Source organism: Dermacentor silvarum, chromosome 2 (genome assembly GCF_013339745.2).
Source record: "Dermacentor silvarum isolate Dsil-2018 chromosome 2, BIME_Dsil_1.4, whole genome shotgun sequence".
NCBI classification, from domain to species: domain Eukaryota; kingdom Metazoa; phylum Arthropoda; class Arachnida; order Ixodida; family Ixodidae; genus Dermacentor; species Dermacentor silvarum.
In genome coordinates, this window is record NC_051155.1 from 116,705,641 (window position 1) to 116,730,646 (window position 25,006).

General features: G+C 45.8%; 1 protein-coding gene across 1 annotated transcript; it reads right to left on the reverse strand.

Moving 5' to 3' along the window:
• Positions 1 to 919: 919 nt before the first annotated feature.
• LOC119441701 (estradiol 17-beta-dehydrogenase 8-like) lies at positions 920 to 13,008 on the reverse strand. Its single transcript, XM_037706297.2, has 3 exons — positions 12,633 to 13,008; positions 4,292 to 4,491; positions 920 to 1,887 (listed from the first exon to the last, which is right to left on the reverse strand). The coding sequence occupies exons 1-3, from the start codon at positions 12,793 to 12,795 to the stop codon at positions 1,486 to 1,488; spliced, it is 765 nt and encodes a 254-aa protein (XP_037562225.1). The 5' UTR covers positions 12,796 to 13,008; the 3' UTR covers positions 920 to 1,485.
• Between the last annotated feature and the right edge of the window lie 11,998 nt (positions 13,009 to 25,006).

Genomic DNA, 25,006 nt, shown 5'->3' on the forward strand with positions numbered 1-25,006 from the left:
GAGAAAACCACTAATTTCGGCATTTCGGCCGGGGTCCGGCCTTCATCAAGAGTGCGATGGCAAGCATAAAGAGCTCAATTTATACATTTTGACTTAACGAAAGGAAAAAAAAAACAAGAAAAAATACGGTACCTAGCTTATGACCTCAAGCACGTGTACATTTAGCGACGTCATGCACACCAACACCTACATTCATTCATGTCAATCTCGACGGGACAAAAAAAAAGAAGAGAAAAGAAATAGTTCCTAGCCTCTGGCCAGAAGCACGTGTAGATTAAGCTGCGTCACACATACATTCACTCATGTCAAACTCAACGGGAAAAAAAGAAGAGAAATGTGGTACATAGCCGATGGCCACAAGCACGTGTACATTCACTGGCGTCATGAATACCAACACGTACATTCAATCATGTGAAACTCAACGGATAAAAGAGAGAGACAGAAAGAAATCAACGTGACTACAAACTTTCGGCGCACATTTCGGCGCACATAGCGCTACTGTACGTGCGCAGAAAGTTTGTAGGCACGTTGCTGTTTCTTTTTTGTTTTTTCTTTCCATTGAGTTTAACATGAGTGAATGTATGTGTTGGTATGCATGATTGCACTAATTGTAAACGTGTTTGTAGTCATAGGCTAGGTACCGTTTTTTTTCTTTTATTTTTGGATAATTGTATAAGTGTACGCACCACGAGCAGAGATCCGGAAAAGGCAGTGAGTGAGAAATAACGAAGCAGTGCAATCGTAATTAGCGTAAAGAAAAGATAATATCAAAAAATAAGTATTAGCGCTCCGGCAAATGCTCATAGTTGAGGCATTATCCCCATGATTGTGCCAGACACGTGTAAGACGAAGAGTAATCTTTAGTGGGGACCTCTTTCGCAGTGTTTTTAATTGAAAGTTTCTTTGCAAACCCTCCCATGCTTTGCTGACCGTGGCTGCCGCAGCGATCTTGCTGAATATCGGCCAAGAAAGACAGCACTCAAACACTTGGCCGGCAAGTTTGTGCAAGAAGTAATTTCACGCTTTTTTCTTAGATCCTTAGGTTATTGAAAGGCGCGTAAGCCAATTGAAACCAGTTGGACTCATTATTTTATTCTATCTACAGTTCTTAAGACAACAAACATGTCAGTTTCAATTTCCCTGATCCAGTCGGAAACAAAAATCTTTCTATTCAACTTTTCGGGAAAAAAAGGACAATAGTTATAAATACAACAAATAATTGCCTTTTGCATGATAAAATGTGCTTGTGCAAGTGTCACACTTCTCCTGTTTTTCATTATGATAGCCTAAGGAAGGTAGCTAGCCAAAGAAATTGTCTCGTACGACGACCTGCCCTGACAAGGTTTCTCTTTTCTGCTCGCGGTGTTAGTGGTTCATGCCTTATTGTAGTGGCGAATGACACAAGTATATGAATTGATTACATTTTTTCCAGTATTATTCATGGTACACAATGAATTCGATCACGTGGTGTAGGTGCCACCTTTATTACAGCATCGCGCCTCCCGAGACTTCAACAGCTGCGCCAACCATATACGAACTTTGTGGCCCACACAGGAAGGCCACCAGCTGAGCCACCTCTCGTGGTTGGGCAGGGCGACCGAGTGGGATGCTTGCGGTAAGTTGCTCCTTCTCTTCTGCAGTCAGGTGGTCAGAGAGGGGCGTCACCGTAAAGCCGGGAAGTACGGCGTTGCAGCGTATGCCCGTGGCTGCGACGTCTAGGGCCATTGACTTGGTCAGTCCCAAGATGCCGGACTTGGAGGCTACGTAACTAGCAATGCCCTTCATTCCGCTCTTGGCTGCGAGGCTCGACACGTTGACCACGGCTCCTTCTTTGACCCCGGCTGCCAGCATCAGACGAATTCCTGCGCGGCTCATAAGGAATGTTCCCTGCAAGAAAATTCGAGTGAATGCCAGTTTAGATGCAGGTAGCCGTGAGTTAGCGTCGATAGGTTTCTCTTTTGAGTTACATTTCATTGCGCAGTAGTGGTATACTGTAGTTTGCTGGTGGTTTCCTCTTTAGCAGCACGTATGCGACATTTGTTTATACCGCGCCATTACCAGCACATTTTCATTATCATATTGGCTTCTTTTTCCGTTTGCTTCTTGCTTGGTTGCTGTCTCTGTCTTATAACGGCTACCTGAACCTATGTCGGGCTGTCATACAGCTTTTAGCCCTGCAGGTAGCCTTCTAGTGCTTCCTGGTGAATATAATGAACGAATAAATGAATGAATTTAAAGTTTCACCATGAATGCGGCAGCTTCTTTCTCGAGGAAGATATTTTCTAGCATACAATGTTTGTGGCGAAAAAATACGTAACCACTGCGCCTGGGCTTCAAAGCTGACCTTTACATGATTTAGTCCATCATGCACTGCTCGGAAGCTCTGAAGAGTTAAAGTGAACTCTCATCCTCAACCACATCCAACCCTCTCAGGGAGCTTTGACAAGGTAAAATAAACTTCGCAGTTCAGGCTTCAAGAGTTGGTCGAGTGCAACACAATGCCGCGAATGGATATTTGGCAGCAATTGTACTACTTCAGAGGCTTCCCTTGAAACGCTTTACGCACATATCACAAAAAGATGGCTGACTAATGGAGTAGCACACGAGGAATAATGATTATAAACAGGAATAAGGTGCCTCAGAAAGGCTGGCCAACGTTTCAATGGGAGGACCTATCTTTTGACGAAGATAGGTCCTCCTATCGAAACGTTGGCCAGCCTTCCTGAGGCACCTTATCCCTGTTTATAATCCTTATTTACGCACATATAGCAAGACATGCTTGTGCCTAGAAGTCGAGAATAACATATTCGTACTAAAATGCAGTGATGAGAAACGTGAAATATTGTTGAATGTGCACGAGGAGCACGAGCACTTGATTAGCATGACGAGGACGGAGAAAAAGGGTAAACAAGGCAAAGATGGCAACAAGAGATATTTTGCCTGAGCCTTGCTACTATCGTGGCCTAGTACTGAATGCTCAGCGATATGTAATTATCATAAATCAATCTAGCCCTGCAGCCAGTTATTTCCGGAAAATAAATAAATAACAAGAGTCTTGGAAAGAACTTCTCAATTAAAATTTGCGTGTTTCAGCAAAAGTACTACATGAAAAGTGAGAATTGCTGTCCAAGTAGAAAGGGACAACCAAAAACGCGTAAAAGAACGTGAGCGGTGACTTGAAACAATGGATGCTGAATACACAGAAACAGCTTCACAGATGCACTCAGCATGAACAAATCAACGGAAAGAATGCGTTGTTTAGTTAGTTTCGTGGTTAAAGTTGGTTTTAAAGTTTTTCATAATTTGTTCATTTCATATGTGTATATAAGGCTTGTTTTGATTTCTGCAGGATGCTCACTGTAAGTTGTCAAGCGCTTATGTACTAATTTATTATTTCCTTTCATGTCGCGCTCTAATGTTCCCTTCAAAAACATACAGTAAAACGTAGGACATTGACTAGTACCCCTAGGTCTTGCCGCTACTGTCGGAACGGCGCGTGAACTTTGCGCACGTGGAATTCGTATAGTTTCTAATAATGTCTAGGACACTGTAAGCAAGAAATGTGCGTTAAACATACTCAAGCGATCACGAAAGTGAAGAAACTGTCTTAATATTAAATTACTGGCAGTCATACGTCACGAAGTGCGACATGAAAACCATCTGGGTCAATATGTGCAAAACTTATACTTCGTAGTATTCGTCATTTTCTGGCAGGTTTCCCCAACAGTAGATATGTTCGCTAAACGGTTGCCAACGCCTTTTTTTTACAAGCCGCTCGGTTGTATACGGCAGGCTTCCTCAATGTCGGATTTCGTTCTAAGCGGCCGCATGTATTAGGTGGGCGATAATGTACATGTTTGGCTGATTTATATGTACGCCTACTTTCACAGCCCTAACAAACCATCGATTTCTTTTCGACATAACTGCAAATAAAGCTGATTGTTACAAGTTAATTACCGTATGTTTACAGTGGCATGAAAAATAACTGAAGGAAATCTGCAATTTCTAGGAACAAGTTCGCGAAGCAGTTCATGTGCTAGAACGGGTCGTAGTCACAGGCGCCAGTCAATTAGGACACAAAACAAAGTACAAGCACGAATGTGACAGCCAACAGTGAACAGTTCTTGCGTACGAACAAGTGCCGTTCCAAATTTGGTCCCTATTTATTATTTGCACCTACTGCTCTTACCCTTGCACTTTCGACTTAGCCCGTGCAAGAACCTTGACCGTGATGTACTCACACTAGTGTCCCATTTCGCATGCAGCAAAGGTGTCAATACTTGAGCCTCACCTTGAGATTAGTTTTTATAATGTGATCAAAGTCGTCTTCGCTAGCGTCAGCAATTGAAGCGAAGCGAGCGCCGATGCCGGCGTTATTAATGACTATGCTGACTGGTGTGCCACCACTGAACCCCTGAGTTTCCTCAAACAGTTTCTCGACGGACGCCGATTCACCCACGTCCACTTGCACGGCGCGGTGGTCCTGGTCCCCTGCGACGAAGAACACGTAATGCATTGTGTCAAACTGTCCTACTCTATCGGCCTAAGGAATGCCGTGATAAAAACAGCTGCGCAAATTATACGCGCCTTTTTTTGATACAAAAAAAAACCCGCATGACTCACTCCCCACCAAAATACATAAATATTTTCTTTAAAGTGCACCAAAAGCAATATAAAGTTCGTTGTCTGTCTGTCTGCACCAAAAGCATGCTCAAACAGGCGTTAGTAAATGTTAACACAGCCAAGTACATAGTTGCTAGCTGTTTTTCTCGTTAAAATTGTATTGAGCGTGTTCAAAGCATCACAATGTAAGCAGGCACGTCCCTAATCAAACGGAAATTCTGCGCTGTACTAATTAAAGTAAACACAAATAAAAGTAACCTGCTACTGCAGTACGCTGGTACTATACTTCGGACTCTCTTACTCAAATTAAAGTGAACAATATGGAATCCTTACACAACGGAGCCGTGTGGTTATTTTCTGGCAATTAACCCAGACCACCCGCAATTATAGTGTAATAAAGTGTTGCTTCAAACGAACGCAGCTTTGAACGCGCCGAGAACAATTTCGTCTGGTATGTTTAAGACGCAACCTTTTTAATCTTACAGTCGTTGACCAAAATGGGTAATTGCAGTCAACGACGTGCGTTACAAAACAACACAATCACCGTTCATCTGTCATCGTTCAGGAGTTTTACGTGCCAAAACCAGTTCTGATTATGTGGCAAGCCACAGTGGAAGGCTCCGGAATAATTTTGACCACCAGAGGTTCTTTTAAAGGGAAGACAAATTTCGCACGTGTTCTTAAACCATGCAATCAGATCGCTCGAGAGGTCTCCCAAGTTAATTAGATTTTAGGAATATCATTAAGACATATCTGGCTTTTTGGCCTGATATCGGACGTACAAAAACGACCATGTAGGAGAGTCGGTGATCGTCCAAAATGTGATCTGCGCGTCAAGCGCGTCGGCTTTCATACATGACTCGACGAAGGTTCCAGTGTAATCAGGTTACAAAACAATCCCAAACTATGACAATCGAAACAAGCGTGAAAGACGCCAAATCAAGCAAACCAAACAAGCGCGAGCTGACGCGAGCAGATGATAGGGGCACGAAACGAGTGGTCCGGCGGATACGAGTACGCATCAAGCGGGTTCGCATAACAGTAGCTTGGCGTACGTCACTGACGTTCTCCCTTTTCGCTTAGTTCGTTCGCTCGGTTACGCCGCCGACGCTCGCCGCAGGAACGGTCGCCTAAGAGCAGCGCTATAAAATGTACAAGCAATCAAATTATATTGTGCCCCGAAGAGGCCAATGTTTGAAAATCACAACGTTAGAATATTCGCAGGGGCCTTAGCTATTTTCATCCTTAAGCTTAGCTTGGGCAAGGACTCCTAAAAATTCGCATATGAAAGCTATGAGATGATATTGCCATGGGCAGCGATCCTGTGGTCGGTGCTTGAGTGATGCTGACGACGACGGTGAGGCAATCTGGTGTGCACGCACGCTCGTCCTACCATTGCTGCAGTGTAGTGTGATTTCCACTGTAAATAAATCCTTACGACGGCACCTTACATCACTACAACGCCCGTTCTGATGGTGCTGAGCTCTTGCTTGTTGTTCCTGCGCATTTTCGCTCTGCTGTTTTTGGCAAGTTTCACGATGCACCGAGCGTCGGACACTTAGACATATCACGCACCTATGATGGCATTCGTAAGCGCTTCTTTTGGCCTGGTTTCTATCGTGCTGTTTCACAGTACGTTGTGCCTTGTGACCTCTGCCACAGACACAAGACAACTGCCTTCAACTCGTTCATATCTCCGATGAACCATTTTTCCGGCTGAGACTCGATCTTCTAGGGCCTTTCCCCATGTCAGTCACAAGCAACAGACGGTTTGCAGTTGCTACTCACTACGCAAACGTGGTCCGCTTAGACATCAGCACTTCCCACCTGCTCTGCTACTGATGTAGCCGATTTCATTCTTTAGGATGTCATCCTGCGCCACGGTGCTCCTCGTGAGTAAATCACGGACCGCGGCCGCTGCTCCTTGTCTAAACTAGCCAACGACATTCTTCGTTCCTGCACAACCAATCATAAGCTCATCACAGCGTACCCTCCACAGATAAATAACCTCACTGAACGCCTCAACTGTACCCTCGTAGATATGCTTGCAATGTACGTGTCTGAGGACCACCGGGACTGGGACATCCACCTCCTTTTCAGACTTTTACCTACAGCTCTCCCTGTGACGACACCAGCTGGCTAGTCGCCTTTCTATCTACTGTTTGGCTACGACCCAACATTGCCCATAGACACAATACTTAATCCTCACAGAGACGCATCCACTGCCTGTGCTCGTGATGCTTTTGCCCGTGCTGACATCGCCCGCCAGGTTGCCTTTGATTGCTTATAGGATTCACAGGTTAATCAAAAAAGTTGTCGCAGTTTCACCTGAAAGGCGAAGCATCAATTGCGATAGCAAATTTGTAGAGAGCTATACGGAGTAATGATAGTAGCTATGATAGTAATGATAGTATAAACTTGGACACCGGCAACACGCAGAACTGTTGTCGACGCCGTCGGCGTTTTGCCCGCGTTCGCCCAAAATGCGTGCGGCGTTGGTGACTGTTGCCTCTGATATAAATAGGCACTTGGTGCCGCAGCTAAACGTCCCCTCCCTTCCCTCCCCCTCCCCCCCCCCCCCCATGGCCTTCGTGCGTCAGAAGAAGGCGCGTTTGCTCTACATATATGGTGATTGTAAAGGAGGAAAGAGACGCCTACTTCTGCAGCCCTTAAGGGAGCACGGCACAGAACGCGCGTTTGTTCTCCGCCGTGCGTTCACTCCCCGTGAAAGCGCGCGTCCCTCGCGCCCTTTCACTCGCACATACAGCGTTCGGCGGCGCGCGGCGACGACTTCATCTCCATTGACGTCATACGGAACCTCACGGCGACGGCGACGGCAGAAATCTGCTTTGGAGTGTCCATATAATTGCTATCGCAATAAAATGTCTTTATGACCGCCGACACGGAGTTGAAATTCCCTCCAGGATCGCTCGTCTTGCAGTGGTGGTCGTCACGTCGCGTTGGCCTTTGCGAAAAACTTTTCTCACGTTAAGTTGGCTCTTACCACGTCATACGAAAAGCCGCTAATGTGACCTATGAGATGGCTCCGCTAAATAATTAGTCAGCATCTGCAACAATCACGAGGGACATAGTCCATGTCTCGCGCCTTAAGCCGTGCCACTCTCGAGCCGAGCACAAATAGCACCAAGGCGTTGCTTCTGCCGTTGGCGGGTAATGTCACGGGCAGTGATCATGTTGTCGATACTTGGACGACGACGACGGTGTGGTTTTCTTGTTTGCACGCGCTAGCTCTGCCATTGCTATATATCCCTTGTGTATAGATTCTCCCCGTAATAATATAATACATGGTGTTCAAAATTAAGCTTTATGGTTTTCATAAAATTGGGCACTGGGAGGCACGCGAAGACCACCAGTGCAAATGAGTTATGTTGCCAGGGGGCACAAAGTGAGAGGATAATTATCACTGCCAGCAGCCCAATTACCAAAATTGAATAATTAACTTTTTGTTGACTGCTAAAAGTGGGTATGTTGGTATTGTAAAGTTAGATGCAGTCTTGTTTCTACACAGTATCAGTTGGAAGAATTCTTCTAGCGTGTCTGTGTTCCGAGATATCCGACTCCATATTTTAATTGTCGTTCTCATGATTACGCATGCACGAGAGCTAGGATCGGCGCAAAGCTCTTCGCTTATGTGACGCGGCTGTTGCCTGTGGCGTTTATTCTGACAACGAGGCGGAGGCATTGGCAAAGATGATAACTGTCCCCCTTCCCCTCGAGGCTGGCGAAAAAAAAATCTAGTAACCTGGAACCGCTGTCGTAACACACGACTGCGCAGCCTGCAAAGATGGCGGCAGCTGCCATGCCGATATAATGGCACGAGCGGTGAAGCTGGAGGGTAGTGCGCTTGCGTAATGAGGATAGACGAGCGGGGATGGCCCTTGCCTGGGCTACGCAAATGACGTGACTGCTGAATTCCAAGTATTGTCAGTTTTATTGAAATGAAGAGCAACAACTACACCGTCACCAGCAGAAACAGTTTCAGCTATACTAACGAATATTTCAAACTGCCACTTTAAGTTTGGCGTGGTCTTGCACAAATCTCATGAAAACACTTCACCCATCGAGATGTCAATACCCCAAAATGTTCAGAATGCCTCACTTCCTCAGCAACGCAAAGAATAACCCGCTATCGCGTTCACTCGATAACTCCGCACAGTACTTCTGGACGAATGCTCGCACAGGCAGATGCTATATACTGTGCTTCATATCATTTACATCACTGGGCTCTGTTGCATTATTTCGATCTTTAACGTAGCCCCAATGAAAAAAGTCTAACGGAGAAAGGTCACGGGATCTTGGCGGCCAAAACATCGCTCCTGCACGACCAATCCACTGTCGTGGAAAACGTGTGTGCAACGAGCTCTGCCGTGATGAAGAAATGTGGTGGTGCTCCGTCATCCTGGAAACACACTTGGCGCAGTTTCTTCAAGGAAAGACTGGAGACAAAGTCAGTTGGCGTTAACACCTAATATTTCCTTCCGTGGACAACTTTCCGTTCAAGTTGTCCTCAAAAAGTAAGGTTCAATGATCCTGTCCACGAGTATTCCACACCACACATTCACATTCCAGTGAGCTTGATGCCTGTGCTGCCGCAGCCAGTGTGGCGTTTCTTGTGACCAATAAAGAGCGTTATGAACATTCACAGTGCCATTGCGGAAAAACCGAGCTTCATATGTCCAAATTATTCTGTGTAAGAAGTCCTCCTCTTCGTAAATTTTGATCAGGTCTCAAATACAGAAGTGAATCCGGCTTTCAAAGTCCGCCTTACTTAGGTCCTGCTTAAGGTAAACATGATAGGGATGGAACTTACGCTTTCTTACCACATTTGCGACTGTTCCAGCGCTGCGACCACACCGATTGGAAATTTGCCAGATGCTGAGTTCTGGTATCAACGTTATGCACGCGACAACGTCTATTTAGAAGTCTTCATCGGAGATTGTCTTCCTGGTCTGTCTCGGATGGTGCACTGACACGGTTGTACGAAAGCGCCGAAACATGTTTATAAAGGTAGGCTTACTCGGAAGGGGACGGTGTGGGTGGCGAACAGCGTACAGCCGCATTGCCAATGAAGCGTTGCCATTCAACTCAGTCATTGCAAGTACATGTCTATTTTTTCTTCGGTAGAATACCTCGTCCCACCAGAAGCAGCCGCATTAGCACAAGGGGACTCCACGTGGATATTCTTCGTTATGTTTCCGTACATTGGCGCCCCTTTTCCAGAAGCACCCTAGTAGGTGACAGTGAAGCTAGCGTGTTCACAAGATGGTGTCGCGGTGCAATTTCTAGAAATACAAGAATGTGCCGAAAAATTATCTCCTGTTATCGTGTTTAACAGGATCATGCGTACTGCGTACGGTACACCGCACTGTCGTATCTTGATTTCGCCAGCCGAGAGGGGAAGGGGAACATGTATCATCTTTGCCTTTGCATCCGCCTTGATGTCAGACTAAACGCCGCCCGCAACAGCCGCCTCACATCAGGGAGGTGCTTTGCGCCGATCCTCACTCTCTTGCATGCGTAATCATGCGAACGACAATTAAAACTTGGAGTAAGATATCTCGGAGCACAGACATGCTAGAAAAATTATTCCAAGTGGAACTGTGTAGAAGCACGACGGCCTCTAACTTTTGAATACAAACACACACACTTACTGCAGTCAATGAAAAGTTAATTATTCAATTTTAGTTAAATCCACTGCTGACAGTGATAATTATCATCCTAATTTGTGCCCCCCTGGTCACATAAATTATTTGCACAGGTGGTCTTCGCGTACCTCCCACTGCCTAACTTTAAGAAAACCATTAAGCTTAATTATGAACACCCGGTATAGCATTGGTGAAGTAAGCTTCATGCAGAGCGTCTAGCAAGAGACAATGCACACATGATGTCTGCACGCGCTCTAATTAGGAGAGCTCACGGAGACGACATTGACATAGTTTTCGTTCACAAAAAACAAAAGCGACAACTCGGGAAATCATGGTGGTCTGGTTGCGTGTAAGCCTACAGGAAAAAAAGTTCATCCAGCATATTACAGCTCTCGCACTTAGTTTGGCATACTGGAGATCGTCTTTGATGGCGCCGACGTAGTCTCTGATGATGCGGAGGGGCAGAACCCATAGAGCTTGGCACAATATTTACTATAGAGAGAACTGAGGCGCTAATGTCTACGGGCACACCCAGCAGAGCTGGTCCAGCCACCCCCATGTGAAAATGATGGTTAATATATAAATTTCCTATACTTCGACCTGCTGCCTTTTAAACGGCTTCGTGACTTTGTAAACTAATCATTTTCAAGAAAGTGCTGCGTGATAAATACTTATATATGCTTTATGAAAATTGACCGTAGGAAAGATTCGAACACAGGAAGTCTAGCACAGAAGCCCGCTATTGAAGCCATTATGCAACAGAGGCATGAAGAAGCGGAACCGTTCCAATTAGCAACAATTTTGGGCGTTCGCAGAGTCTTATTTCCTTGTGCACTTTAACAAAACATTGATTTGAAATTTAGGCCAACGAAGGCAGACCGAGCTTAATAAAAGAACTCCCAAAGACGTCTGAAACGACAAGCACAAAGCTCAGACAAATCTATGTGCTGTCATTCTCATGGTGGAAGAGTGATCACAGCGCCCGAGCTCCTTCTAGTAATATTCTAGGAAGCCATATATGGCGGAAGCCCTCTTCGGCTCCTCATTTCTTTAAGGAACTCCCTGCCACGCCCAATCGACGGCGCGAAGGCATCCCGGTGAAGGGCGACGTACTTTGAAAAACAGAAGTGAAACTGCATTTTCTGAAATTTCTTTTTTCGTTCCACAAGTTTCGTTATTCCATTTGTCATAGACACGCACGAAGCTGTGCCCATGCTATCGGCAGTATCAATCGATCGATGCAATAGATGATAAGGAATAAATGGAATGGGATAAATGCGTGCTTGAAGGCCTCCGAATTTCGGGGCGAACATGTGCGTGCAAAACTGAACTTCACTAAAACACGTCGAAGTAAGATAGCTGCAGACAGCAGTCGTCGTTCCGATAAGGCGGCCACCTTAGTGCCTTGAAATTAGCTGCCATACGCTGTATTTTCTAGCAACGACTGCATGAAATCATCAAAAAGAAGGAATTTGAGTTCGAGTAATTGGCTGTTTGCTGACCAAGCTCATTAATGATGGGCATCAACCTTTATATGCCAGTCGTCAATATGATTGTATTTAACAAAATTGTTACTAATTAAAATTTAACTCAATGTTATAGGGGCATGCTGTATTTGCTTTAATTGAAGACATACACTACTCAGAGGACATCCTTTAATAGGAAACGTTTCTGACGACGATCACGATAAATGCAGAATAAAGTGGGCCATTGTATACATTGCGTTTCCCGTTATTAGGCTTTTTATTACTGTATTTTTTTAGCCTCACATCGCACGCACTAACTTCTCAATCCAGACGCATTGCCGGGAGTTTCTATCAAAATGTTATCGTTCGGGCTAATGCTTGCCTAAATTGTGGGGAAACAAACCACCGCCTCATTCACCTAATAAAAATTAGTTAAAATTCGTAACACTAATTATGACACTTTTATCGCATAATTTGCTGTCAGGTGTTGCTATAAACGTTTGTAAATAATAATCGTCATTCTGTGGGAAATGCTCTGTTTTTATCAATAAGAGAAAGTCGTCGAATTCGTACTCGTTGCGTGTTCTACATCTGATGGCGGTTGCAACGACCCCTTAAAATGGCACTACATTCAGAGCATGCATCACGTTAATTAGGGCCCATCATTCTGCGACACTCTAACGGCAAGTAATCTAACCGTGAGCGCATCTAACGGAGAGGCGATAGCACACGTGATAATACAAGATAACACCTTGTCTCCGAGCAAATTATTTCGCGATAATGTGTTATGCGTCCCTTGCGCGGAGCTTTCATACGCGGGGTAAAATTAACCAAAAGGCCTCAGAACAAAGCAAAGTACAGGGGTGGCAATACGAACCTGGCAGGCAGCTCGAGACCTTTTGAGCCGCTTCGAAATTGATGTCAGCTACGACGACACGGGCACCTCTCTCGGCTAGCACATGACAGATGGCTTCCCCAATTCCGCTGCCTCCTCCGGTGACCACTGCAAGGCGACCGGATAACTCTTTCTCGGCCGACATGCTCGCGCGTTCGTCTCTGGACAGCGTCTGCTCCAAGTGCAGTGACCAAGATGCAAGGGGCCTCGTCTAGCCTGCTCCCTTGTCGCTATATTCTCCGCCACTGCACCGCTCCCTATCACTGCGATAAGCCATCTCACTTGGTTTGACCGTATTTGAGCTTGTTTCGGCTGGCTGCTAAGAAGCAGCTGTCTTCTGTTATTTTTAAATTTTTTGTCGTACGGTGCCTCATTTCCATAACCACCGCTTTGTAGCCGCCGTGGGCCCTTTCTCTCGAAGTCGCATTTTGGCTGCGTCATTCCTTTGGATTGTCGCGAAAGGATCAGAAAACGAGTCAAGACGAGAAAACCAGTTTTTTTTTTTTTTAATTCGGCGGCCGATTCTTTGAAAGGCACTCCCGATAAGCTGTCGTTCTTTTTTTCCACCCTGCTGTGGCGCCCTTTGTTAGCAGCCAAGAGCAATGACAAAGGCGGCGGATAAAACAAAGATGAACGGATGGTCGCGCTCGAGTGGAAAGAATCTCGCTACGTGCTCCGTGCCTCCCTCCTTGCTACGGCAGCGGTTTGAAAACGACCCGAGGTGGCGACGGCGCCAAAGACCACGAATGGGTTTGTTACGCCAGCCGCCAATTAAGAAACCGGCTGCCGTTTTTCGTTGCGGCAGAAAACCTTCTTCTGCGCACAGGCAATCTACCACGACAACCACGACGAAGACGGCAAGCAGGATGAGAAAGATAGCGAAGTCGTCGTCGTTGTGGTTGAAGGTGATAGCAATGACGACGAGCCTCCTGTCAAGACACAGCAGCGAAAACTAAATAATAAATATAAATAATCTCTCCGCCATAAGATACCGTATAGCCTATCAAAAATGCCCCGCAAATTTTTTTTATACGTGGCTTGCACCGACGTCACATCCGGTCGCCGTGAGATGCCTGTCGGCCATGCTGACGCGCCACTGCCGGGCCACTGCTTGCTTACCGCCGCCTTCGTCAGCTCGCATCGTGTTGGTTCGCGACCACTCGCAGCTTCAATATGGTTTTCTGCGCAGTCGTTGGCTGCTCCAACCGTAGCGACAACTCCAGGCGAAAGAAGAAGCCTACTAACACGAACTTCCGAATTCCGAGGATCGTCGTAGACAGGTGCGAGCGCTTGGTAAGACGCTCAGCACAAATCGGCGCACGTTGTGGCTGGCTCGCATTAATCGAGCCGATCTGTACCCCTAGAACCTCAATTTACGGGTGTGCGGAGCGCACTTCGTGACAGGTAAGAGACTTGTGCCGTGAACTAAATGTTCGGGAAAACGTGGGAAGCAAGGACTACGCTCTGCATGAAGAAGTGAATTTTTTTTATTCGCGTGGACGCCATCCGATTTTTTCGATAGCACGAACCCAGACTGGGCCCCGTCGCTGCATCTCGGCTACAGCATTAGGCAAGCAGATGCGAATCGCTACGAGCGCAGCGAGCTACGACGGAAGAGAAAGAGACGGCAGAGAAAAACGAGCGTATGCACACCAGATAACCTGGCCGCGAACAGAGCAGTGTAAAAGAATAGGCATTGTTTATCTTCATTACTGTATTTTTACAGTGGAAATCAGACTAATTGGGGCGGAATTTGAACCTCGTAGCGTTTGCTGACATGCTCGGTAAATTTTGGTACGCGGGCGTCCTTGAAATTTGTCCGTCACCTAAAAACGGTGCCACCACATTCAGATGCACGATTTATTTTTCACTCCGCGTAAATCACAACAATAGCAGGCTATTTTTCTAGAAACGTGCCAGAAAAGGTTCTTGAGCTCACCTCTCCGAGGAGAAGCACCTTTTCGTCTCGTAAACGCATTGCAGACAGGCTTCTCGCCCATCTGCTGGTGAAATAGTTGTATGCTTCCATTGATTTGAAAGCTTTCATTTCTTCCAACGTAACAAAGCTGGAGGAGTAAACTAGATTGTTCACGAGTCACTTCAGGGAACACATTCAAGTCGATCGTCGTGTCGACGCCCGGTCGCAGCGTGTACGGGTCCATATCGTCGCACATTTGAACCTTCATAGTGTACGCGCACCGATCCCACAAGTTCAGAGTAATAGACTGCACCCAATGGTTCATTCCTCTGGGGAGGAGACATCGTTCCCGAATAGATAAGAAAACAATTCGCAGCGTATCAGGAGCGGTCAGGCGTCACAGGCAAGGCACTTGTCGGTACGGACCGCACGGACGGACAGCTGCGAAACGAAGAATGGGTCGCCAGCATGGACGCCGGCGCTTGATTTGGGCGGATGTGACGTCACGTGCAAGCCATGTATAGGGAACGTAGAATATTTCAACGCACCGAAAGAAATTTATGCTAAATTCACATGCCCAAACCTTCTCGGTGATCCCATGCCGGAAAAAGATGCAAGGGTTAAGCAATGTGAAGATCCGTGAATGTATGTTGACGTATTTATGGAGGACTAAAATAGCAAGAACACACGAGCAGATAGCAAATATTACTTCACAAACAAACTGTCCGTTATTTCTGTTTCTGCGCTATGAACGCCACAATGCATTACCACCCAGACGCCATATACGCAGTAACAAACAGCTCGCGTTCTATCTGTCTAGACGCACTTGCAGAGCTGGTTTACTTGTAGACGAACGTTGGGATGGCGCACTTCCAAAGCAACATCTAGAGTAGAGCCAGCAGATTCAGTATAAGCATGCATAATAATGTTGCCGATTTCCCTACCGAATGCTGTTTTATTGACGTGGACGAGGCTTTAAGTTTGACGTGAGAAGCAACAAGCCAAAGGATCTGTTTGAAGCTTGGTTAAGCTTTGCTGAATGTTTACTGGCAGCAGCGTGATCGCGGTGAGATATGCCCAATTTATTGCTCGCCTTTGCCTCAGGACACGCTTGCAGACTCTGAGCGTGCATTTAAGTAGTCGGTGATATGCCGAGCAAATGCTGTGAACAAGGCAGAAAAGGAAAAGACTGACCATGCAATTTGTGTATCAAATTTATTTACTGAATTTCAAATGAATTTGATTATTTTGCACAAGGGGGGTCAGGGCAGTTGCGATTGAAGCGTGACCAGTTAAGGAGGGGAGAAATACTATTAAAGAATAACTCAGTTCTAAATAAAAAAAACATGATTAGCTGTATTTTATTCAAACAAAATGTAACTTATAATTAGTTTAAAATAGATATGAATCGCACAGAAAAGGCGATCGCCTTTGATTGTAGCATTAATAATATTTGTACATATGTCTCTTTCGTGCTCCTGGGAGAAAAAGCGGGTGTCTACGCCGTTGCAGTAAAGCACGCTTGTGTTTTTCGCACGCCGTAGAATACGCCCCCATCAAATGTTTTCGGGTTTTGTTCCATCGGGTGTTTTCTGAATTGTGGTGGCGCGAATTTTACGCTTGCTGAGTACGGTGTTTACAAGGTGTGTTACAAATATGAGGTAACGTGGCTCAGTGAAAATCTTTCACGTGAAATGAGTAAGTAACACGAGACAGGTGTCGGATTCAGTGGCGCAGCAGTGTATGTGCAGCAATTTGTATGTGCCACAGTCAAGGCAACAAGTGCCACAGTAACCAGGCAACAAGTGCGAAGTTTAATCGCCTTAGATTACCCAAGGTACACATAGGACCCGTCCAGTGGATGAGTTTCCACAAAAGGAAGACTTCAGCCCATTTGTAAAAGTTGGTTGTTTTCTCATACACTCCCTATTTTCCGTCCTTATCATGACACGATTCATTGATTTATGGAGCAATTGATTGAATAGTTGATTGGTTGATTGATTGATTCATTCATTCATGCTGTAATATGTCGAAGCTGCCTTGTCAGGTTTCACAACAAGATAGACAAAGAGAGAAATAAGGAAATGCAGGTAGGTTAACCAGACGGGACGTCCGGTTCGCTACCATGCACGGGGGAGAGAAAGGAGAACAAAATTTTCGAGGGCACCGCAGGTTGCGTGGTATGCACAACTGCAGATAAGTTATGTCTTATCGAAGGTTCAAGTCCATGCATCGGCGATCCTGAAAAGAGGCAGAAATATAAAGTGTTTTAAAATCTTCAAAACACACATCACTTCATTTTACCGAGCTGTAAAACTAACACTATCAACAGGAGTACACGTAGAAGCCAAACATAAATCTAGATCGTGCCAGCTGCGTCACGAGACAAAAAGTGCCGATATAAGTATTGACAGATACGCAGTGCAAGAGTCAAGGTATTAAGTTTGAGCCAAAATTGGTATCCATATTCTGGTAGTTATGGTATGTTTGTATGTTCTCTAGTCACTCTAGTGTTGAGGCAGTTGTGTATCAATATGCAGAGTGCACTTTGTGGTTGTTATGCGCAAGGTATTGGGGAGCGCGAACCGCTGATCGTCATGTTTTCTTGTTGTCAGATTTAGTGTGGACTGTATGCCAACTGTGTAATTCTTTTTTCGGGTTTTTTACCCAATAAAACTCAACTGTTGACAGAAATGTGTGGCTAATTATGAATTACTTTGTTTAAATGGAAATTCGCTAGCAATATGGAGCATCACTCTGCATTTTCAATTCCCTGTATGTCTAAGAGACAACGAATTAATGCAATAACAGGTGCTACGATGAAGGGTGTGCTTAGCCAAATGGGAGAGGGATATTAATTGAGATCACAGTTAAAGCCGAGTACTAATTCTCGCAGAAAAACTAACGCGGAGCGGTGGTTATACCTAAATTCCAATGACTTCCCCCTAAAAATGAGTCCCTAGAAAAGCTATGAATTGGGCTAGTTGGTGTGTATTAATGTTTCTTGCGCTAAGTACTTCAGGACAGAATGCGGTTGAGTCGAACACTGGATAGGAGTCGGACACGCAGTGCACCCCCCCCCCCCCCTCCTCTGCCGGTGTCACTTCGTGTCCGCTTCACATTCAGTGTTCCACTTGGCTGTACTGCGTCCTGAATGCCGATATTTCACAATAAAACATGTATAGCGCAAATCTTAGCGTGTATCTACATTTGTGCATAAAGAGTCTTACATATGTGCGAGTAAATTGTACTTCTTGAATATTAATGTTTGTATTTGTATAGATTTGAATATGTTTTGAAGTTCTGTAACCCATTTATGTATTTCTATATGCTGTAACTCATGCCAAGGCAAGGGGAGGGAATCCCGTCAAGCTGCTTTTATACAGCTTTTTGTTCCTTTCCCTGCATTTTTTTTCTTCTTTGCAAGAAATGGAGGGAAAATGCGAAAATAAAGTTGAAGTTGAAGAAGTTAAATAGTTCCATTGTGTAAGTTGGCTTTCCCGCAGTGCGTTTTCGACGCTCACGGATAAATCAATGAGACATAGAAAGCATTGCTTTAATAAATATACAGATTTCTCTGTATGGGCCACCGTGGTAGCTAAGGGAGACATTCTTCACATAAGTGTGCAGCGCGTAGTTTATCGAAATGCGTAATCTATCCCCTACAAAGATATCAACCCAAAATTGATTCTGGAGGGCGTGCTTTTTTTTATACACTACCTCTCACGACCGGCATATACTGGTGATAAAATAGCTGGCAAGATCGATCCAAATAGGTTGCGAAGCTTCGGGCGAAAATCGCTTCATAACCAATTGTCACTGACATCAGCAAGGGTGGTTATGGGTGCAGCGACTGAAGCGCGGCTATGTGAGGAGGGAACAAACATTGAGAAAGAAATAAACACTTTTTTAATTAAAACAAGACACCGTTTGATTCACTGAACGAAAAACATTGCTATTCAATGTTATTCAATATTGGGCTGTCACAATATCTGGATAACTTAATGCTGCTCAATATTGCTATTCAATAGTGTGCTGTCACAATATCTGGATAACTTAATGTTATTCAATATTGCTATTCAATATTGTGCTGTCACAATATCTGGATAACTTAATGAGCCGCAAACGAAGTAATGGTCAGCAAGTTTAGTTTCTACTATAGCGGATTTTACGGCTAGATTCTGAGCGCGAAGTATAACGTGATCAATGCAGGACACGGTGAGCTTACCGGCCAAAAATTCTTCACGATTCGCTTGATAAATTAGACATTCCAAGCCCCATTTGGAGAGGCTAACTAAGTAATCTGCTACCAAGCCTACAGTGGGACGCAAAAGGTCAATATTGATATCACCTGTGATACAAACGTGCTCTTCAAGCGATAAGGTTGACAATGTGGAATCGAGTTCGGATAAGAAAAGCCGCGCATTGAAACAGGGAGGTCGATAAACCGCTAACAGAGACACCGAAAAAAAAAGGTGTGCTCAGGCGCAGCGATATCAGTTCAGCTTGAAAAAAGAAAAAAGTTAACTGTGAAGCTGCCCATCTGTTACAAAAACTGCTATGCCTCCTCCTCTTCTGGTTGGACGCGTGTACGAAAAGGTTTGGTAACCCGGCAATGAATACTGTGGAGTGCTATCGGAAGAAATCTTAGTTTCAGTAAGAACAAAAGCATCGAACGTGAGGCAAGATGATGAAGTGATGGCACAAAAGTGATTCCAATGTTTCCGAAGGCTGCGAATGTTAACGTGCGCAACTTTAAAACTGCTGTTAGAATCATCAAGAAAAAAACTATTTACATCCGCAAAGCCAGAGCATTTGATACTTTCAATGTCAGCCATGTCTAGGCAATCTTATTCAAATCCGAGAATTTTTCGACTCAAATGAAAGGTGCTCCCTCAGACTTTCTCGCCAGAACCTTTCCGTTTCTCTTCCACACGAACTTATATCCATTTTCCTTTCCTTTGGAGCGGGCCAACCGGAAGAGCTCTCGGTTCATCCGCGTCAGGTTTTCGTTAATGAACAGACGAGGAAACTTCTCCGACTGAGCACGATCTGGGAGATCTTCCCGAGCGCGAAACCATCTATCTTTCACTGAAGAGTTCTGTACTTCCACAAGAATAGGCGGGCTAGTGCTAGATTTATTGTGGGACGGTAAACGGTGTATCCTGCAAATGTCATCTTCCTGGAAGTTCCTTAGGCCCAGTTGTCCAGCTAAGTCGCCCATGAAGGACTTCAAGTCTTAGCCAGGTATCAAAGGGAGGCCATCGATTTCAAAATTGCAACGCCTGCCATATTGCTCAAGTTCATGTATTTGCACCGTCGTTTGGTCTAGAATTTCCGCCTGATGGGCGACTGTACCGGAAAGTGACTCCACTTGAGCCCATAGCTGAGACACTTCGGTTTGACGAGTAGTAACAGTAGAGAGCATAGAATCATATTTTTCCGAAAGGAAATCGATAGAGGCTTGAATGTCGGTCACCGTATCAGCCATATTTTCACAAGTGGCCTTGAAAGAGAGCAGTTATTCAACCCTCACCATGAGCGTCTCAACAGTGCTGGTTAGTTGGTCCAGTTTAGTATTATTAGTCGAAATGTGGGGACCAAGTGAGCCATCGCTATGACTGGAACCAGTTCCAGACCTACAAGTCTGACACGTCCATGTTTCACGTTTAACAGTGGTCATTTTGGAGTAAACACCGTCTGGTAATCGCGGAACAGTTTTTCCCTAAATGGAAACTTCCTTTGCAACCGGAACATACCAGGAATTTGCCCTCTACCGGCTTGTCGCATATCGTACACACAGAAGACATTGCAGTGCAGTCAGCGGCAAAACAGCTAAATGTGTACGTACTTAAGGCAGTTTAATACCCCGGACACACGGGCAAAAGTAAAGTTGTTCTTGTTGTTGCCTCAAAACATGGCTCGTACCCACGAGGCGGATTGGCCACACTGGGAAAGTAAAGTCCTTTGCAGGAAACTCCTTTTGTTACTCTGAAGGACCCTTTGCTGAAAGGAGTTGCGCTGATGACACACGGCAGCGCACTAACTTCTTTAGGTGGTTCCTCAAATGAACGCCGCAAGAAAAGAAAAAAAAGCGCTGCTTGTTAAAGCAGCAAGAGAGAACATTTTCAAGAAGCTGCGCATGAAGGTTACATTTAGTGATTGTAGAACCTAAAAACATTTTTTCCCATTTTTGATGGCTTATAATGCACATATTTGGAATTTAACATGGCGGCGCTATAGCGACGTTGTGCGGGCGTTTGAGAGTATAGCTAGAGTAAATCTTCACTGTTCGACAAGTCGCATTACCGCTAAAATTGAAAACATTTTCCAAAATAAAACCAATACTTACAGGGCACCTTAGTTATGTAACAGGTTTTCTTCTATTGGGCCAGTATTTTGTAGCGATGCCTTTCCGGTAATAATGCCGTTTCGCGCTTATCGCGCTTTGTCAGTGGCCAGAGCGACGGTCCGCTCGCGTTATCAACGGAATATCAGCCGGCCGTGAGCGGTGGATAATAAGACTAGTGTAGGATAAGTCGTAAGGCATTGCTACAAAATCGCGGTCCAAGATGAGTTGTGCACGCTGTATGCGAGAGTACACCTTTACGCTTGAAAAGTAGATGCCCCATCTTCTTTCCCGCAAAGGAACTTTGCCGGGAGGGAGATACTCCTTTGTCGTGTGTCACTGCGCTTTAACGCCTTTCCAGTAGATGTCCCCTTACCTAAAGGACTTTAGAGTGCCCGTGTGTCAGGGGTATAAGAAACCTACCTGCCAAGAAACGAAGTAACGTTTGAGTGACACCAGACGGTTTTGCCGCTGACTTCAGGGAAGCACCGGGGAGACAGGCTTTATGTACGCCGCAGCAGAGACCAGGCGGACCGCGGGTTGAGCTGTCTTGCACCAGGGGATGCTGCGGAGCTGTTCACGGTAAAGTCCCTATATAAGAAAAGTACCGCCATCCTTTGATAAACGCCGCTTCTCTCTCTCCTGTATCTCCGATTGGACGATGATAGCGCGCGCTTTCACTTCTTTATATTTTCTTTTTTTCCGCCTCGGAGCCATGTTGAAAGTCCTCTGTGCAGCCGCAGTCGCCGGCGGCGGCGGCGGCACGCGCCCGGCCTGAAGCTTCAACGTGGACTTTCTAGGTGCGCCACCGTCGACTTGGCATTCGTAAGCAAAAAGTAAAGAAAAAAGCAAGCGCTTTAGGAGAGGAGGCGGCGGAGGAAAGAGTAGATGGCGGTACTTTTCTTATATAGGGACTTTAGTTCACGGGTGGGACCGTGGATACGGAGACCGCATGCGCCGCAGAGAGTCTGTGATGCCAGCGACCGCCGACAGGGATGATAAGATCCGGGGGATGCCGCCGCGTCCAGCCTGTGAAATCTGCCAAGAAACGAAGTAACGTTGGAGTGACACCGGCCGGTTTTGCCGCTGACTGCCAACCAGAAGAACGGTTGTAATACCATACTGTTAGTTGAGACCTGCATGTGACGACGTAGAACATGCGAGTAGAAGCAATGTTCCCTCGTGTTACAGATAGCCCGCAAGGGATTTGGACGTGGGGTGAAATGACGTGGGATATGTACAAATTGAATATAAATGTATGCAACATTTATTAGCGGCGCCGTCTCTTGGTCGTTGGCTCTACTGCGACTGGCGGCGCCAGGTGCGCTGATGACGTTCCGATCAGTATAAGCCGTTATCACTCTTTAGCGCATTATCCACCATTGTGAACGAAACCATTGTGAACCATGGTCAACTGTGCTCCAGCGGCGGCTACGTCTGGTGCGGCGGCGCGGGCCATATCTTGAAAGCAATGAGCGATGCCGACAGAGAGTGCCCACTACGGATAGCATCGCGCGCTGTGTTTTCGCCGGTCACTTAGCATAGAAGAGAGACGCACGGGTACATATCTTGAAAGCGATCTGCGAAACGGGCAGAATGCTGCATATTCAGAGAGCCCCCGTGAGCGATTAGTTCTCGCTGCCTCGTTCGCGTTGAAGCGACAGGCCGCGCGAAGGTACAGTCGCTGCTGCGGACTCTATCTGGAAAGCGATCGTCTAACGGGGAACGACGGAGGGACGCACGGACAGTTTTCTTTTGGGGTAAGCATACGAATAATTGCAGATCTAACAAGCAAAATACAAAAAAGAAATACAAATCGCTGCATAAGGCGCAGCCACAGATTGCCACGCGCGATATGAAGTGTATCTCTAGAGCTCACGAGCAGTTAAGCGATGACTTTATGGGTGATTGTATTCATAAAGTCATAGCAATATATATATAATATCACGTAATGTGACGGTATCGCGTACAGTTATGTCGATTACTGTCGACACACACATCGCGCATGCTCAGCCGTACGTTGTTCTTGGTTCCACTCGTTCACGACAACTCGCGATGAGTCGTCAAGCCGAGTTCGTGGTGACCTCAAATGTTTCCTAGTTTTCGAGAATAAGCAGGAAACTATGCTGACTGTCAAAACGGCAACACGTGGGGTCTCTGCGTAACGCAACGTGCACACCATAGCATAAATAATAACATGAATGTGATAACGCTGACGGTGACTGCGTTTACAATGTTGGTTGTTGTAGTGTGAACGTGTGAGGGCCAGAAGAAGTCAACTAAAACCCTAAATCAGAATAATCACACGATAACCTCAGAAATCAGTGCGTTAATAGTCCCATGGGAAAGCTCACTCAGGATTACGTTACTCCATAATGCGATATTTAGCGCAGCTCTACATGTGTTTTCATATCGCGATATATTGCTGGCGCGGCCTATCTATCGGTTGCACTACTGTTGCAAACGGAGCGAAGTTTGGCGCCACTGCCCGCGTGTAGATGATGCGTGGGCGCGATTCACAGCAGCCGCCGCCGACAGACCTCCCAGACGACGCACGCTACTCTGGCGCCATCTCGTAGCCGCCGTCGCCTTAACACGCTTTTCTTCGCACCCTTTCTCCATGACCTCCTCCTCCGCTTTCTTCCTCGCTTCTTTCATCCCTCGCTGCGCTCCGCGTTCGCTTTCATCTTTCGCTGTGCTCGTTCGCTCGTTTACGAGCTAGCACGCCGACGCTCGCCGCTGGAACGGGCGCCTAATAGCGGCGCTCTACATCTAAGTAAACACAAAGATTCACGTCGACTAAATGACTGTAATTGGGAGAAATAATCCACAGCAAAGCAGCAATGATGCGGCAAAGCGCACCTGAATACCCCATTGACAAACTGAGGGCATCTTGTACCAGTGTACCACTGTAGCTATCCATCACGATTCGGCAAAAATAGTCATTTCTTGTTGACCCACACGCCACTCTGTTTGCCGCGTATTGAGTGAAGTGCAGAGTCAACTGAGTTCACGTCATCACGTTTATCCGGGAAAGGGCACTCCGTATTTGTTCGTCATCGCAGAGTGCACTGCCGACAGCATTTCGAACTTCCCGAAGTGAACAGTCTTGCGATTTACGGTGAAGTTCGCTGCCACGGCGTCCTCTCCCAAATCATCAAAGACGACGCACTTGTCATCTCCGTGAACCTTGAGCATCTCGGTCACCTGTAAATAAGTATGCAGTCTTATGCCAGTAGACAAACCTGGTCCACGAGTTACACTATGGCGCCGTTGGTGCAAGAAATGCCGGTAGTTCCAATCTTTAGCAGAAAAAAGGGCTGACATGGAAAGAAGCGAATATTGCTATTATTTTTTTTACCGCGATACATGGCGAAGCCATTGATATGAGCCGACAGGAAAGCTAAGATAAAGGACAGAAGTTTGTACAATATAAACACGGCTTACAAGACATGCAGAACAATTTCTCAGCTGATTACGATAGGTCGCCAATGCAGATAGAAGTCACACTCGTTCACAAAGTGCACGTTTGGCAACATGCTCAATCAGGCTCACATTAAACAGATTCATGGGCAGCCTCACTCACTAGAACTCAAAATGCTGCAGTATTTGACACTGCCCGGCTCCACGCCCATTACCATCACCAAATCACTAGCTAAATGAATGGGGTTACTAAATCAGATATCGGCAGGCTCCTCAATCGACAGACTCGGCAAACTCCTAAGTTAGGCGCCGGCAGGGTCCGTCACGTTCACAAATTCACGGATTCATGCTCGTTCGAACTCAATCTCGCACTTATGACAAACAATGCCGGTAAATATAATCCTTAGTGAACAAATGTCCGCAAATTAGAGAAAACTAACCCTGACTTATTCACAAAACAAACCTTGCTCCTTCAGATTTACGGGTTTACGGATTCATGCTCGTTTGAACTCAATTTCGCATCTACCACAAACAATGGCAGTAAATGTAATCTTTAGTGAACAAATGTCATCAAACCAGAGAAAACTGACTCTGACCTATTCACAAAACACACTTCATGGTAAAGGCTCGCACAGGCACAGATTGAGCAGAATCGCGCACGGTGTT